The sequence below is a fragment of the Poecilia reticulata genome, chromosome 8 (genome assembly GCF_904066995.2).
Source record: "Poecilia reticulata chromosome 8, P_reticulata-male-v2, whole genome shotgun sequence".
NCBI classification, from domain to species: domain Eukaryota; kingdom Metazoa; phylum Chordata; class Actinopteri; order Cyprinodontiformes; family Poeciliidae; genus Poecilia; species Poecilia reticulata.
In genome coordinates this window covers 17,778,402-17,795,514 of record NC_088837.1, presented here as the reverse complement: position 1 = coordinate 17,795,514, position 17,113 = coordinate 17,778,402, and the positions used below count along the sequence as shown (strand labels likewise).

Genomic DNA, 17,113 nt, shown 5'->3' with positions numbered 1-17,113 from the left:
ATTTGTTACATAAAAACACAATTATTCAGTTAGTCTCTTAAGAAAAGTGTTTCCTCTCCTTAGGTTGATTATTGGAGAGCCACATGAACTAAAGGAAACTGTTGGGAGCATGAAAAATGTATATCACCTCAAGACTTGAACCACTACTTTTAGAAATATTGCTTTCACACCTATGGAAGCTAAGAGCATCTATTAAAATATCAATATTTTTCAGTGGCTTGTTATAACTAAAAAAAATATCTAAAGTAGAAGAAGAAAACAGGTTTCTTTTCAGCATGTAAAGTGGTAATGTTTAAAATTTTAGAGATTTTGTCTCTTATTCAGTTTAATTCTTCAGTTTCTCTGTGCTTCGTTGCTCCTGCAGAGCTGCCTGCAGCCGATGGAGCAGAATTCAAGTACCACTCGTAAACTCCATAACTCATACAAAATTGGGTTCAACAGAGTAATATTGTGTTATTACCTGGATTTGTTACTCTTGCCTTGCCGGCAAACTCTCAACCGTTCCCAGTAGTTATTTTACGGTGAATAAATTGCTGGTAAAAATGATTAATAGTCAAATTGCATGCTGGTATTATGAGGAAACAACACTGCAATTTTTATGTAAGCAAATTGGAGAGAAAGCCCAGCACTTTTCTGAAAACGTAGCTTTCTTTTTCAGTATCTGATTTTATTTTGAAATGCACTTAATTAGAATTATGTGGCAAATTCTCTCCCCCTTACCCCCCATCTCACAACAAGCATGTTTCATACCTAGTTTCTGCATGCAAGAGTGTAGTCTGGTCTCCAGTAGCAGGACTCTCTGCCTCAGCTCCTCATAGTCGTAGGCTCCCATCTCCTCCTGGATGGCCATAAGCACCAGGGAAAGGTTTCTCACCTCCTCTCGGAGACGCAGGATCATCTTAGCATCTGCCTTGTACTGTTCCAACACTGGCAGCAGGGGGAGCAGTTGGTTTACCTTGTCTTTTACCTCCTAAAAAAAAAAAAAAAGACATGACCGGGGAAGATGCGAAAGAAAAAACAACAGGAACTTGAGAATATACAGGGGAATTTCTCATTATTGGGAAACTTTGATGCATCTTTTTAAATGAGGGAATGAAGTAGATGGAGCCTCATCAACAATCAAAGAGGAAACATTTGACAATTCAGCAGCCTCATCAGACTTCCACAGATGAAATGAGATATTGGAGAAGTTGAAGTTGCTTTACTGATTTTTGGTTCACAATGACTTTGTTCACTTAAGATGGAATTAGTATTTTACCCACAAAATGGTTAGTAGTAGTAGTGGTAAGTAGAGCTAGAATGTACTTTATCATGGTTAAGTTAGGTTTAAAATTATATTCAAGAACTTAAAGTATAATAGGAAATAAGATGGGAATCTTTAGAAACATAATTTAATGTTATAGAAAAATATCTTTTGGCAATAGAACAGAAATTGCTTTTTTTTAACTCAGCAGTTTTAAGATTGTCTCTTGTTTTTATTGTTCACTTTTCTGGTTGATGTTTTTTCACTCCCCGTTATCTCTGCTGTTGTAAGGCCTCTGTTTGTGTTCCAATATGTAAAAATTTGATTATGTGGACGGTCTTCCCTGATTGATGGATTCAGAAGATGTAGGATATGGATTACTGGCCTAAGCAGAGATGGCACATAAGAAGATGCTGCTGCAGACTCTCTGTCATTCATCCTCTGCTCATCCCAACCAGCTTCAACTTTGCTTCTGCTGTACCTTATCAACACTACAAGTTTGTAGAGCTGAATTGCCTTTATTTTTTTATCCCACTGTTCTCCTTTTTCTCTTTAGTTAGGGAGGTACGTTTTTATCATTTGGTTTATTTATTTTGAATAGTTAAGCTTGGCTAATATTCAGATTGTTTCTTTTTGTTTATTGTTTTAGACACAAAGTTCACTCAGACGCTACAGCTAACTCTACTTTCCGTGTTAAAATCTCATGTAAATTAAGGTCTTGTCAAGAAATAAACTACGTATTGTGGCTGCTTGAGGTCTGATGAGGATGAATCATCTTTATGTTATGGTGTGGTTATTCCTAGCCAGGTCATAACACCTTACTTAGACAACGTCTTATTAGATTAATATGTATTGCAGACAGTTTTCGATTCCATTTTGCTCTTTTCTAATTGAACCCTTCACTTAGTCTCCCAACATTCCTCTAAAAACTCCCTAAATCCCCTTTTATGTAAATTGTCTGGCCGAACGTCTCTTTGAAGAGGATTTTTAATGATTGTTAACAGTTGAATCATTGTGGTTTAGATACAAATGTATAAATTGGAAGGTTGTTGTTTTTACTGTGTTAAAAATTGTTTTACTCGTATTTATTTGCAGCTTACCTCAGTCTAGGAGAACGCACCGCTAGTGCTATAATGGGGTTTGTAATTTTAGAAAAAGAAACAACTTGTCCTTAGGCAGGGGAGCAGGAAGCAGCAGGAGAGTCAGGCTGAATTCACACAAGGTGTATGGCTCAAGAGGGAAAAAGGTCTATCAATAAAGTGTGGCCACCACAGGAGGGGCTGTTTCCTCCTTGTTAGAGTTTATCGTAAATCTGGTGATGGAGCAGCTCTCAGCCTCATGGCGCCACATCATAAATCTAATTTTCACTTTTTCAAGCTGAGAAAATTCACTCTCGTTAATCTCCCACGCTCTGCCATTGGCAACTTTAAACTGCGCACATTTATCAGCCAACCCACTTTGGTCAAAGCCCGTCAATTTTTATGTTTTTTCTGTCTTAAGAATGAAAACATTAGTTTTGCATTCATACAAACGCTTTGGATTTCTTTCCTATCTCAGTAGCAATCTCAAGCTTTACTGATGAACAGATTAATTTCATAAGCATCTTCATTTTCTTTGTTGGAATGGCTTTCAGAAAGCACACTGAAAGCTAAACAAAGCCATTCATGCTTGCCTCTGTGCTGAGGCATCAACCCAGCGGCAAAATGCACTTAGTGTTTATCAGAGCATCTTTTAATCAAACAATTTTATGGCCCATCTAATATCTGTAAGAGTGTGGGAAATATGGATAATTCTGCTGGGCAAGACGGCCTGCTGACAGAAAAATAAAAAGGCCTGCTGATAATGGCAGTTAACTTATCTTGGAGCAAGATATGGTGGAGACAAATGTGAATATATCTGCCTCAGATGCCAGAAAGTTAACTATACGGAGGAGTAAGAGAGGTTGAGCTCAAAAATAGTGGAAGAGATGTTCAGTGAGTCAGACAGGAAAAAAAAAAACTCCCCTAGTGGTTCACAGATTTAATCATCCTGAAGCATGTGAAGCTCATGATGCACAGTAGATTAGCCTACCTTAGCCCATGAACCAATAACTCATTTAACGCACTGTAATGGAATTACCACTTCCAATGTTTATATGCCAGTCCACCAGAAGTCACATAAAATTTTATTGTCTGTGAAGAGCTTCAAAGATTGCATTGGATCTCTCAATGTTTATCAAGCAATTTCATATCAAGTACATTCACATGAAATATAGCAAATGCAACTCTCGGCACGGAATGTGACAAAAAGCCAATTACCTGAAAGCCCTTTGGATTGAGGCTTCGGGGATTTTCAGAGGCCACCTTCAGCTTTCCATCGACGACTTTCATTAGACCCTCGGTGTTCTTCACATACTGGAGATCCCGGAAGGTTCTCAGATCTAGCACCTCCATTGATTGGCTAATATTCTGAACCTGCGCAGCAAACACAATCATTTATGGAGTTGGTAATGTGGGCTTAAAATTTTATCATGAAATATTATGGCATTTATTGGAATAGTGATACAAGTGACAGTAAAAAGTATTTAAAAATGCAGTTGTGTTCTTTTAGCAATAGATTACAGTGATAAATAATACATTATAGATAAAAATCCTGTCACACAAAAAATAAAAGTCATCCATTGCCAAATGTGCTACTCCTACACACAAGTCACTTTAGGTATTCTAACTGTACTGCTAAATGGCACACAAAAACCATACGTCACACCAATGATCAACTAACAACCAATACGATTGTTTAAAATGGTGAAGCATGTTGGGAGGAAATTAATAATTAATCACCTATTCATGAGGATGATGCATTACTGCTTATATTTTACCAGAATGTTTTACCATTGTTGTGGTCAGATGACTTCAACAGCAGTAAAAATGATACATTACGGTTACTCTTAGACTTGCGTGACCAAGATAAAGTATGGTTATATGAGTTCTATTGATTACAGTAAGTTTCAGTTGCTTTTTATTTTGTAAGGCTTAAGTGCAGCTTATTAAACAAAACCTGGCAAACACTGCATATTCAAAAATTGCCAGTAACTCCTCTTAATACATGCAAAAGATACCTAACAGGACAACTTATTATCAGCATTAAAATAGCATCAGACGGATTTGATCATCCATAACTCCAATAATGAATGCACAGCAAGTTATGGTTGTTAATTGGCTTAGAAATTTATCACGCAGTTCTTAAGGTCTAGATGCAATGTTTTTCCTGCCTTAAAAGGACTGAAGCACAATAAAAAATGTAAGTTATGTTAGTGTTGAAACAGTTAAAATTAAAGAGTTAGTATTTTAAGCGTATTCATGCCGAGCCATTAAAACGGATTTTATAAATTCTGCTCAGTTGATTTTGTACAAGTTAATGGTTACATCCCAATTATAACTGAAAGCACCTTACACTGAAGTAAACACCGCTAAGTAGGCATGTATTGACTCTAAGTTCTCAGAGGATTCGGTTTTGCACTAGGTTAATTTTTTTTTTTTGCAAAGTACTGAGCTTATTCATACTTTGACAGCCCACTCTGCTGCTGCATAACCAGCCTACTGCTTCACGCACACCCCCTCATCTCCTGTACATTGCACAAAGCGGGCCAGAAATCATCCAAACACCACCAAATGTTGCAGGGTTGACGTGCCTATAGGAGACTATCGTGTGCATATGTCCAGCAGCCCACTTGAACAGACGCACGCCCACGCAGACGGCCAGCAGCAAAAAATCTAAACGAATTTCAGAAAAACAAAACAGACCCGACATTCAAAGGTCGCAGTTTGGCATGAAAGTCTGTTTTGCACCACACTGCCTCGCCTGCCTGATCCATGACAGCCTATTCGATTACTTCATGTCCAGCCCACGGTTTCCCGCACCGTGTTGCTCCCACGTGCATCGTGAACTGGCTGAGGAGTATTTGGTCATACGTTATTTCCCACAGCAATTAAACTTTTTTTTTTTTTTTTCTCCAACGTGGTACATAGATCCAATAATAATAAGAATTGTTCCAGCAGCCTAGAGTCTAAGCAAATTCTTTGTCAACGTCCTGCTGTAGCATTCGGGACTCCTTTATCCTCGCTCATAAAAAGACGATCCTCATCGTCAGTGTCCCAGATTTACAGTCGCAGGTGTGTCTGCTTCATGCCCAGCGTGATGACTCATTCTGCATCAGCTTGTTTGTGTGTATGTCTAACCACAGCCTCATATTTCATCTGATTTAATCTCAATTCAGCCAGCCAGACAGTGAGGTCAAAAGGGGATGAGATGTTCAAAGATTTGCGGTGAGTATTGCCTCGCCGCCATCCTTCAGGGTCAGGCTCTTTATCTGGCTTTACTGAGAGCTGAATAAAGATTTTCAACAAGCCTACTTTACATTCTTTGAACAGAGGGCAGTTTTGACATTGCTAACATACCCTTGACTCTCCAAGTCAGGAAAAGCTTTTTGTGGATCTGAACTCAAACAATTCCCACTCATGCGCTGGGTTCAAATGAGGGTGTCTTGGGGGACGCTGCTCTGTTGGGACCGCACATTTGCGCAGACTCACACAGAGCCTTTTAATTTGCAGCTTTCATTTGGGTGAAGCTGAAATAGTGCTGACCCTAGGTGTCCTCATTAAGTCCGCTTCAGGCAGCAGCGAGCAGGGAAAGCATACAGACCCACACAGTAATAATAACACCCACATTTTATAACAAAATCCAATACAGTGATAAATAATACATTATAGAGCATATCATATCCTATTTATAGCTGTGAGATTTTTTTTTTTTTTTTTTGCTGAAGCTTATTTTAAGTGGTTTATGGTGCCGTATTCAGAGGGGAGACACTGCAGTAATTTTACATCTTGAGTAAGTTTAAACTTATTAATATAAAAAATAACATTCCATACACTCATGGAATGGGTAAAAAACAAAGGCAGAATATGCACCGTCATGTTCAAAAAGTTAGAATATTATTAAAAGGTTCATAAATAATTAAAAATAGCAGTATTTGAATAATATCTTCTATGACAATTGTGCGATCCATCATCACTTTTGTTCCTTTTTAAAGGAACGCTGTGTATTTTTCTGAATCAACGCTGCTATATGCCCCTGACTCCCAGGAAAAAAAAATATTTTCTAATCAACATTTTTTAAATCCCACAGTCTTTGTAAGGTAATAAAAGGTTTTATGCACTTACTTGGTCTCTTCCCAAAAAATGTGTTAAAACTGATAAATGCCATTTTTATGAATTAGAAAAAGGTACATACAAAAGTCCCACCCCTTCACATGTGGTATCATTGAAAAGCCCTAAATGTCCTCTCCAGATACCAAAAGGAATTAATTCAGTAGAATGCAGGGGGTGGGAGATAGTCAACTTTAGAAATGTCCTCTATAGAGGACAAAAATGAACTACTGGTAGCCGGGAGGATATTCCTCAGCTTTTCTCAACCAGGTTTACAGAAATGCACGTTTTCCTGAGACTTTCACAAGCTGCAATGAGATGACAATGGTTTCTCTAGTCAGTCTGTTTCTGTGCTATGATATGCTTTTTCTGTTCGAATATGTTGCTTGTGAAGTGTGTTAGCGAGTGGATTTTGTCTCTGTAAACATGTGCTTTCAACATCAGCACACAGAGACTGTCAGAGGGGAAGAGGCAAACTTCAATGAGGATGAATGCATTATGTGAACGCACGCGCCTCATTGATCCATCAGGGAGCCTTGGGAACCTTTTCAGCATCTCCGTTTACCTCCGTCTTTTCTCACAGGACGATATCAATGTCACTGGCAGCCCCTCAGCTCCTCCTCCACTTCTCTGCTCTCTTTCTAGTTGTAAGTAACCTGTGGAGTCTCTCTTTTACAGGCGCACCTGTTGTAATTGTCCAAAGTACCTGCACTCAGCGACCGGCAGAGTGAATCACGTCTTACCAATCCATTTAAATGTATTTGGCATCTCAGGTTTCTATTATTTAACTTCTAAAGAATGAAAAGACGTAGGTGTACAGCCTCCAGGTCTAGAGACTCAACAGTTCATGGCTGGATCTGTCAGCTAGTGAATGAGTGGATTCCTAACAGGCTGCAATATTTGCATACTCTGTCGTGTAGGTCAGCATGCATATATTAAACCACACAGGCCTGCATAAATATATACACCAATACTTCCAGCAAAATTTGTCTTGCTGACTGATTTGTAAAGGGCTATTTTTAAATTGTGTCAAAATTAATTAATGTTTATGAAAACAGAAATGCATACAAATTAGGATCTTTGTTCCACATTGTATGTAAATATTCTGACATGCAATTTCTTTCAAAAGTATTCACTCTGAACTTCTTCCCAGTCTGTGGCATTATTACTACATGCTTTAAGGTATTTGAATTTTATCTGACAAATCAATATAAAGTAGCAAAGGCTTGTGTAGGAAAATATTTGGTTTTCATTTTGTTTCACTACAAAAATGTAAAACATACATTCATCGCCCTTTATACTGACATCTGTCAATAAAACCTAGTATAACCATCTGCCTTCAGAAATGACCTGTTGAGCAAATAAAGTCTACATGTGTTTAATTCTGTCCTAAAATATTTACAGCTGTTCTGTGAAGGAACATTTATGAACAATCAACATCACAAAGACCAAGACACCTGGTTGACAGACAGGAAGCTCTGGAGACTTCAAAAGCAGATTTAAATAAAACACTATCTCAAGCTTTGAAGTCCTCAAAACACCATTCTACACATCATTCTAAAATGGAAAGAGTATGTCACAACCGCAAACCTTTCGAACAAAACAAGACTGTGCGTGTACAGTATTTCTAAGAATATAAAGAACTATATATCATTTTCTTTTCGCTTCACAATAATGTTTCTTTAAGTAGGTTTTCAGCATAAAACTCTAAGAAACTCTAAAACAGATTTGTGGTGAGAAAATGCGACAAAATTCAAGAGATGTTAAGGTTTTTGTAAGACACTTCATATCAGGACTTACCTATGCAATTACATATAATGATCCTAAGTCTGAGGTTGTAATTTAAAGAATAAAACAGTTAAAAAAGGGTATGAGAACTTTAGGAAGGCAATTCACATATTCCAGGGAAGTTATTAATTTGTCTTTCACTTGGAAAAGTTCTCAAATAATGGCTAATAATGCACGGTGAAGGAGGTGGCACAATCCAGCAGCCTGCATGTGACAGACGGCGTCAGACATTAAGCGCAGAGTGTCAGTTTGTGTTTGTGTGTCTGTGTGGGCAACAGTTGGGTCTTGGAGTGAGTGTGTTATTGACAGCTGTCACCTTCTCCATGAGCTGGCGGAGCTGCCTGCTGCGTGGGTCGCGGTTACACATGTTCTGGGCTGGTGCGACCACGGTGCAGATACACTTCCCATCTGCGTCCTGTGCTGAGCTGTAGATCTGCCAGCCTTCCTCTGGGCTGGGGTAAAGAGCCTGCAGAAACACACACATAAATTTGAGACCAAGCAGGGGTGAGGGGGAAATTGCTTCTGTTGTTTTTTCCTTTCTTTCTTTCTTTCTTTTTTTTAAATCTATGCTGGCAGACATTTCAAAATGTATAAGGGTAGGCAAGATGATTTAATTCTGCCAGCATTATTCAAAAGAAATATGAAGTGTGCCCCCCTTATAAAATATTTCCAAGGCAATACGTTTATTCATTACTTGAAAGTCTTGTAGAAATCTTATGGGGGAAAAAAAAGAATACCTTTGATATGCTTCATTTCAAGATTAGCTGTGCTCAATCTGTCACCATCTAAGCTGGGAGGTTCTATATTGCCAGATGTATTTTGTTCTTTGTAAAATCGATAAAACAAACAATTTTTCCAAACACAAAATGAGTGAATAGCTATCGACTCTTTCTAAATACTTAAATTCACTTGGTACCAAATGTTAGTTTTTATCAAAAAGCAACAGAGAAGAAGCGAATAAAGAAATTGACAGAGGTGCTGCTCACAGCACTGAAACACCAGTGGAGAGCACTGGGGCCTGGACGAGTTGTAAAGAAGATAAGAGAGAAAGGAAAAAAAAAAGAGATTTGTGTGTAGATCAAGATAAGCCAAGCAGATTGACAGAAGATGTACAAAGGGATAAGAAAAACTGAAAAATATGGCAAGACGGAAACACAGGAATAAGAAATAAGGATTAGGCCGGGCTGTTAAAGACTGAGCATCTAATAGGTTTGGACAGAGAAGGGAAATGGAGCTGTTCAGGATCAATAATGCAGCCCCTTACCAGGGGAGGAGGCTTGAGACTAAAAGGATGGATGTCTCTTTCAAACTAATCCAATCAAAAGTAGTGCATTGCGGTCACAAGCACACCAGCACATGCATTCAAGCTCGGCTCTGCCAATTGTTCATTCACAGTAAATTCCGACTCCATGACATGAAGTCAGCACATAGCTAAATATAATAACAGAGAGAACAATGCGTTTTTTTGTTTTTTTTTGTAGCGAAATTAAAAACCCATCCAAATAAGTGAAACTAAAAGCCATTCTGTGGTTGTAGGCCACTCACATTTTCTGTCTTCAAGCAGGATTGGCCTACGCCGCGGTTTCTTTAGGTCGGGCAGGTTCAGATTAAAATGTCTTGGAGAACGGTGGTGTGTGTGATTGGAGTTTAAAGTACCAACCACCCTGGAAGCAAATGTGCTGACTGACACATTGTGTCATTCCTACTAATCCCTTGACACCCCACCTTCTCTGCCCGCCTTCTTCCTTCTTCGCTCTCGAAGAACAAGCTGATCTTAAATTTAACAAGCTCTAAAGTGAGCCGTGGTTGCAGATATCCGAGTTACCTTGATCCTCTCCAAACCGTGTAGCGATGGCATTTTGCTTGTACGTCTTTTCATTCTTTATTACCTTCAGAATGCCCGGTGCATACTAAGTAGACTTATGACATTTCCAGATGACTGTTTCTAGTTTTAATTAATCAGGGGTAACTTTCCATTCACACAGCATTACAAATATATGCTGGTAATATTTCAGAGTGAATGTCTAATTCCATGAGGAAAAACTCATTGTGAGACTCTTGGACCATAGGCTTAAATAAACCAATGCAATATTTCGCTATTGATGCAGATTTGCGTGTAATCAGACCGACAATGAGTTGTACAGGTTTCTTTTCCCCAATCAGTTCCAAATTTTCTTATTTCCTCTTCTTTGTTGTAAACAATGGGATGCCGCATGTAGAGGAAAACGGAGGCCTACAGCAGCCAGAGCTGAAGGGGGTAGCCAAGACAAAAGAGACTGAATCTCACCCAATTTATTTCCTCTGGGTCTGATAGTCTATTTCATTCAGCTATTGTCAGGGGGATGGGATACAGTGTTTTCTATTGTACCTGATTCCCTCTCCACATCATACTCAATCTGTCAGATATCTGGAAACATAAACATTTGTTTCACTATATTCCGTGGGTCTGGAAAACAAATTAAACCCGAGCATAAGCTATGAAGTGGTGGCCATGTTTAAGCCCTCCTTACTCTTCGAGTTATTTGTGTAAGAGGTTACACTTCTTGATCATTTTAAGAAATTGTTAAAATATTGTTACTTAATACTCCTGATGATCATTGCCATAAGACCTTCTAGAAGATCCATTTGATATTGGTGTGAAAAAATAACCTGTAAACCATAAAACAAATACAAATAAAATAGATATTACCATGTGAGATGGCAAGCCGCACAGGGTAAGATCCACACCTCATCATAAGTTACTTTTCACTTTAGTTTGTTTTGTAAGTTTAAGTATTCTTTATATTTTCTTCCACCTTCCATTGTTTATATGGAGTGCACACGTATTAACAATGCAATTCAATTATGTTGTATTAATATTGTTTTCTTTGTTTGAGTTACCTGGGTGTTTGGCTCCCCTCCCTGGCGGACAAAAGGTGTGGCAAAGGGCTGAGGTTCCTGAAGTACTGCTGATGACCTCATTGGACTGAACCACCTGTGTCATGCTGGGGGGGGTGTTTTTTGGGTTTATTTCATTGTTTGTGCTAGTTGTCAGGTGGCAGCCATTTTGTTTTCCCCTATTGTGTCCACATGGTTTAGCTAAATCCCCTTTTTATCCCCTTATGTCTCATTTCAGTTAGGTCAGTTTGTTGTTTTGTCAGTTATGTCTTGAGTCTAGTAATTTATGTTGACCTCTTTTATTGGCATGCCTGTTTAATTGTTATGTTAACTTTTTGTTCATACTTTTGGGTAAATAAAAACCCACCTTTTTTGAATTCAACACCTGTGTTCTGCACTTTGTACTGTCTGGTCCCTGACACCATGCAATAAATGGTTCAGAACTTACCCTTTTTTAGGTTTGATCACAAAAATAATAGTTTATTAAGGTGACTGAGGTTTAGAATTTGGTAATATGGTAAAATCGCAGGTCAAAGCAGTAACTTTGGGTTGTATTTTGAAAATGAAACTTATTGAATGATGGGGTTAAGATTCAAATATGTGTCAAAAATCAAATGAACTCAATGAGCACATGGGAACATTTTTGAAACTTTTGATTTAAAACTTATTTCTGTAACAAATCCTGTTAGTATCTGTGTACAAATACACAGACAGCAGATATACCCCTTTATCAATTTACACGCATTCCTGATTGGAGAGTAACACATAGAGATGGAATTGCAGCTACATTAACAATCAAAACCCAGAAGCATTTGTTAGTAAATTCCTTCAGTTGTAATATGTTCCATTGCAGATCTGCAGTGTGCCATTAATGGCTGCTAGACTGCTGTTCATGTGCTGCTGATTGTGAGGTGCAGTGAGCACAATGGCCTCTCATTATAGGCTGTATCCTGCAGTGTTAACAGGTGGAGACTAACCATACTCAAATTGCAGAAACCACAAAGGCAACTCATTCTGTCCACATGTGCAGTCATTAAGCAAACAATCCTATGTCCATGCATGTAAAGGCCACCTCTTCAAATATCCAGTTTCACTTCAAAAGAGCCCGGATGGATGCAGAGGTGTGCGCCACATTTTAATTTCTTTAAATCCCAGAGGGAGGAGAAGTTTGTGTCGAAATGGCTTTGCTTTTAAAAATTGCACAGCATAAATGGTTTGTAGTACTAATATCAACAGGAGGGATTTCAGTTTAAATTGTGATACTCTGCTTGCCAACATATTTCTGCCCTTCTTACTTAAGGGAGATTTCACTGTAACTCATCTTTCCCCCCCCTCATCATTAATATTTCATAAATGCTGGGCTGAAATTAAGAGCCTATTTGAATCACTTCCAATTTCATTACCACCCACCTATCCATTCTGCTCCAACTTTCTCATTCTGATTGCGGTTAGAAAGCAGGATGGAAGAGGTAATTCTAAAATGCAAATGTCCCTATATGCTTTGTGCCTTTTTGAAAGTAGATCACTATATGAAATCTTATAAGCAGGAGATTTCTCAGGGTACAAATGAACTTGATTTTCAACACTCGCTTTGCATTTATGTAAATTTGATTAAGTTCTCTCTTTGCAACAATGAATGGCTCATTGGCGTTTGTTCATTTAGGAGATTCATGCTCCCTACAGCCAGCAACATACCTCATTAATGTTGCAAAAGTGCATTTCCGATATCCACTGGCATTAGAAATATTTTCAGGATATGCAGAGTGAACTGGCGTGAAAATAATGTTGCGAACCAAATGTTGACTACAATGATGCCATTTAACCTGCTGTTATGTTGTAAATAGTTTGGTGGATAATCTCCTCATCAAAGACAAAGACAATTTCAGCAGAGAATTGTCATCTAGTTCATTGTCCCAGAAATTCAACCACTACCTCTGAGAGATAGTAAAGAATCTCTCACAGGTACAGGCAGTCTATCTTAGAGAGACTGTGTGACAGCGACAAAGGAATGAAAACAAAAATTCAAAAACCATACGTGAAAAATAAATTAAAACGGCTCCTAAAATTTATGGCTTAGGATTCCCTTTTTGGACTTCAAATTAGACACGCTCTGGGATGAAGTCTTATCATCCACTGCTGGCAAACCTCAAGCTCCCAAGAGAAAACCCGAGTAAAGCAGGAGATACTGATATAGTCAGAAAAGGAGGAACCGGCAGGGAGGACAAAAAAAAAGAGATCATATTTCGCCCAGCTTTATTTAAACGTAGCCAAGTTAAGATGCTGAGTGACAATTTAAGGTGAATTTCAGCTGACTTAAGGTTAAAATGATATCGAGCATTTCTCCCTTGTTTTTCTTATGATCCAGAAAGAAGGATCTAATTTCACATTGTCATTTGCTTTTGGTGACAATCTAGTTTTAGAAGAAAACATTGAGAGATTCAGTTCCCACGTTACTTCCTAACCTGAGAAATAATTCCAGACAGAAACTTAAAAATCCCTATTTTGTTGCGGACTACAAAAGTTCAGAAAGATTATCCAATTAGACATTCAGGCCGCTGGTATCGCTGTCGACTTGCAATATAGACTTCCTCTGGCGTTTCATTAGACCGACCCAGGAGCTAGCTGCTGCAAAGCCAGAGTTAAATGAGATCATAAATCTGCAGATCCTTACTTTATGAGCATGACGGCAAGTCTATTATAACTTTCATGAGCACTAGGCTGAAGGGGCAAATGTTAGAAACAAGTTTTGAGATATGAGAGAGAGCTGACCGTGACACCGAATGCATCACATCTGAAGAATTGCTGCACCAGAGGAGGGACATTGTTAGGAAAAGGGCATTGGGTGAGATGTTCAGCATGGAGAGGGACCAGAATAATGAGAATGCAAGAGGAATCAAAGAGACACTCTGAAGGCTAGGATACTCAGAATTACTAACTGAAGTGTGTAATCTCACTCCTCCTTTCATTTCCATCTTTCATTGCCAACTTTTTTTTTTATCCACGCTCTGCAGCTTTTATGTCTTTTACTCTTTACAAATTTCAGAAGCATTAACTTCTCCCAGCACTTGTTGGCAACAAAGCTGACTCATCTGTCTTTGCCACACAGAGCTCAATTGCGTCTGTGCTGCAGCCAAACAATCACATCTCATTTTTCTAATTTGCAGCTCACTGCTGAATTGACTACATATAAATAAACATGAAAATACACAGCCCCACTTGAAGCAAACAATACGTCAGTCTTCAATGCACCAGCCAGCTGCAGGCCTTTAAAATAAAACTCAATGAAGTCTCTCTTCGGAGTCCCTAGTCTCCTCTGCTTCCAAGGAAAACCGATTACCACAATCAGCGCAGCGTGGTTGCCAGTCAATAATATGACTCATAAACTCATCGTGCCCCCGCCCGCCTTACATTTACACCCACTCCATCAATCCTGCGACTGCCATCGCTCTGAACGGCGTCCTGCTTTCTTCCCATCTGCTGCATCTGACTTGTTCCAGTTCAGATCACACCTGAAAGGCAGCAGCGCTGGGCATCAAGTCCACCAAGTGTTTTGTTTTCCTAAGTTGGCAGCAGAGTTGGAGAGGTAGGAGAAAATGACACCTGCAACTGCGCCACAATTTCCAAAGAGTAGTAGCAGCTTCACTGTGTTTCAAAGTGCGACGCCAGCATGCCAGGTGTCCCGGTGAAAAGCGTTTGGCATCTGCTGTGGCGTTGCACGGGAACAAGACAGCTTTATCACATCTTCTGCTGAACTGGAAGACAGAGGCGAGTGTTTGTGTGATAAAACACAGCATAAACTGTGAAATTACAGTCACTGCTGTAAATATGGATTACAGGATTGCGTAAACTGATTAATAAATGGCTGCTCAATGGAGCAATAATCTTCATAGCTAATTTTAGAATGTTTTAATGATGATTTTTAAATAATAGCATAATGTTGCCTATAACCTAGTTGTTTCCATATAGTTAACATAGCCAACGTATTTAAAACGCTATCATACACATTGGATTTAACCAATGTTCTGTCTCTGAAACCTGCTTCGCAATAAGTAGACATAAAAAAAAAAAAAACATCTGTCAGAACCTGGATTAAAAAAAATACATGGCTAAAAGCATAAGCGTAAAAGTAATATACACAAATAAAACCCTGCAACCAGTGTTTAATCTTTAATCCATAGCCAAGGATCACTCTTAACTATCTGCTTGATGAGATTGCTCGGTGGGTGTGATAAAGTTTACAGCTTTAACACCCAGACAGACACCGTCTGACTGACCCCAATCAGATTCAGAGTCCTGGCTCTTTGTAAACTGCCATTATTGGTTGCCTTCTCCCAGTTCATGGGGAGAATACTTAAGACAACCTTGTGTCTCAAAGAGTTTTTACCCTGGATAGAAACAAACAAAGACGTACTGCTCCGCTGTCTGTCGCTGCAGTGCTCTGGGGATCCAACCACGGCACAACGGTGATTTATTCATCACTGCGATGCACACACATTCCTGAAGTTATTTCAAAACAAACTATAATTGAGTGGTAAACACAGTCGTTCTTCTCTGCTGAATATGTTTTAGAGTATCAGTCGCTTGCTTTTTGATCCTTAATGATGCAAAACTTTAACCTACATTTCTTAAGCTGGGTGTCTGAGATCAAACAAAAATATATTTCTCTTCATTTGAGTCAGTCATTCAATACCTGTAGCAACATTTAAGCCCAAAACAGGGAAACAGGGTATAGGGATAAGGTGAAAAGGGAGATGGATGATGGAGGGTGGAGTAGCAAAAACCTGAAGCACTAAGTATAAATACGCTGCTTGGGAAATTAGAGGTGTGATTTTGGGCATGACCCTACAACTGATTCTAAGTTAACATATAAACTTCATTTGATGATTAATTTAATATGGTATTCTGAAAAAGTATTTACCCACTGACACTCTGTTCTTACTTTTTTTTGTCAGACTTTTTCCAGATCATTGGATTAATTTACGTATCAAACCAAGGTAATATGAGTAAATGTAAGAAAATATGTTTAAAGGTTTCATTTATAGAGAGAAAAGCTAGACAAATTAACCCGGTGAACTGTAAAACGTAATTGCCCCTTAAACTGTTTTGAGTCACCGACCGCAGATGATAAGTTCAACCAAACATTCGCAATCACTGGCAAGGAGTCTATTTAAAGATCTAATTAATTTCTGAACTTTGACTTGGGCCTTCATTTTGTGCTAGTTTCTTTTTTATTCAGTGATTCAAAGGTGTACTTGGGTCAAGTTGGGTCATTAGCTTCCTGCATATCCCAACATATCCTGATTGAGGATTTTCTAGTGGAGAGCAGACTTCACGGATCCATCAGTTACAACAGGTTATTCACACTCTGAAGCAGAAAATTGGCCCAAGGTCATCATACTACAACCACCATAATTGTGGTGGTGTGAGTGTGGATAATCACATATAGGCGAGTATTAATTCAAATAGTCTTTCTCTTAATGAATGAAACTTTGTTTTGGTTATCTTTATGCTATCTTTGAAGAGAAAAGCAGAATCTGAGGGTTTACACGATCCAAGAGTGAATCTGGGCATCCAGACATTGGCTGTTCTCAGTGCCGTTGCAGAAAGGCAAATAAATAATCAGTCAGCTGTGTTCGTGAATCAGCTAGTTAAAACACAGGCACGGCAAACAAGTGAAGCAGACTTTGAAAATGGCTCTTAGCAGGAACAGTGCAGAAAGACGCGAGCATGTTTGTGCCAGGGCGGGGAGCAGCCATGCAACAGCCACTGGCATGCCACGAAGAGAGCGTCACAAGAAAGCAGCCCGATTATCTTTGATTGTAGCTCTAAACATTTTGTGATTCATCCTGCTTCTTAGATCATCCCAGCCAAACGTCTCATTAATAGTGATGGAAATTTGAAACGAGGCTTTAAATTAATGTTTCATACACTGCCATTGTGTATAAGGGGAGAATCTTCCTGTCGCAAAGCCAACACATTTTCAGTCACAGCAATATTTTCCAATGCAATTGCATCAAAC

General features: G+C 38.8%; 1 protein-coding gene and 1 long non-coding RNA gene across 12 annotated transcripts in view; one reads left to right on the top strand and one right to left on the bottom strand.

Annotated features, from left to right (window-relative positions):
• The window catches only part of LOC103468740 (uncharacterized), a 138,304-nt gene that overhangs the window by 34,127 nt on the left and 87,064 nt on the right, over nucleotides 1–17,113 (top strand). The window lies entirely within an intron of this gene.
• The window catches only part of olfm2a (olfactomedin 2a), a 45,999-nt gene that overhangs the window by 2,958 nt on the left and 25,928 nt on the right, over nucleotides 1–17,113 (bottom strand). For 2 of the 3 annotated variants that reach the window (XM_081610115.1, XM_081610113.1), the window contains exons 2-4: nucleotides 8,534–8,683; nucleotides 3,541–3,696; nucleotides 751–970 (exon numbers count right to left, since the gene is read on the bottom strand). In XM_081610115.1, coding sequence (XP_081466241.1) covers nucleotides 751–970; nucleotides 3,541–3,696; nucleotides 8,534–8,683 — 526 coding nt within the window. Of the gene's footprint in view, nucleotides 1–750; nucleotides 971–3,540; nucleotides 3,697–8,533; nucleotides 8,684–11,097; nucleotides 11,156–17,113 lie in introns of those variants that run through there. The other variant, XM_081610114.1, reaches the window with a different exon arrangement.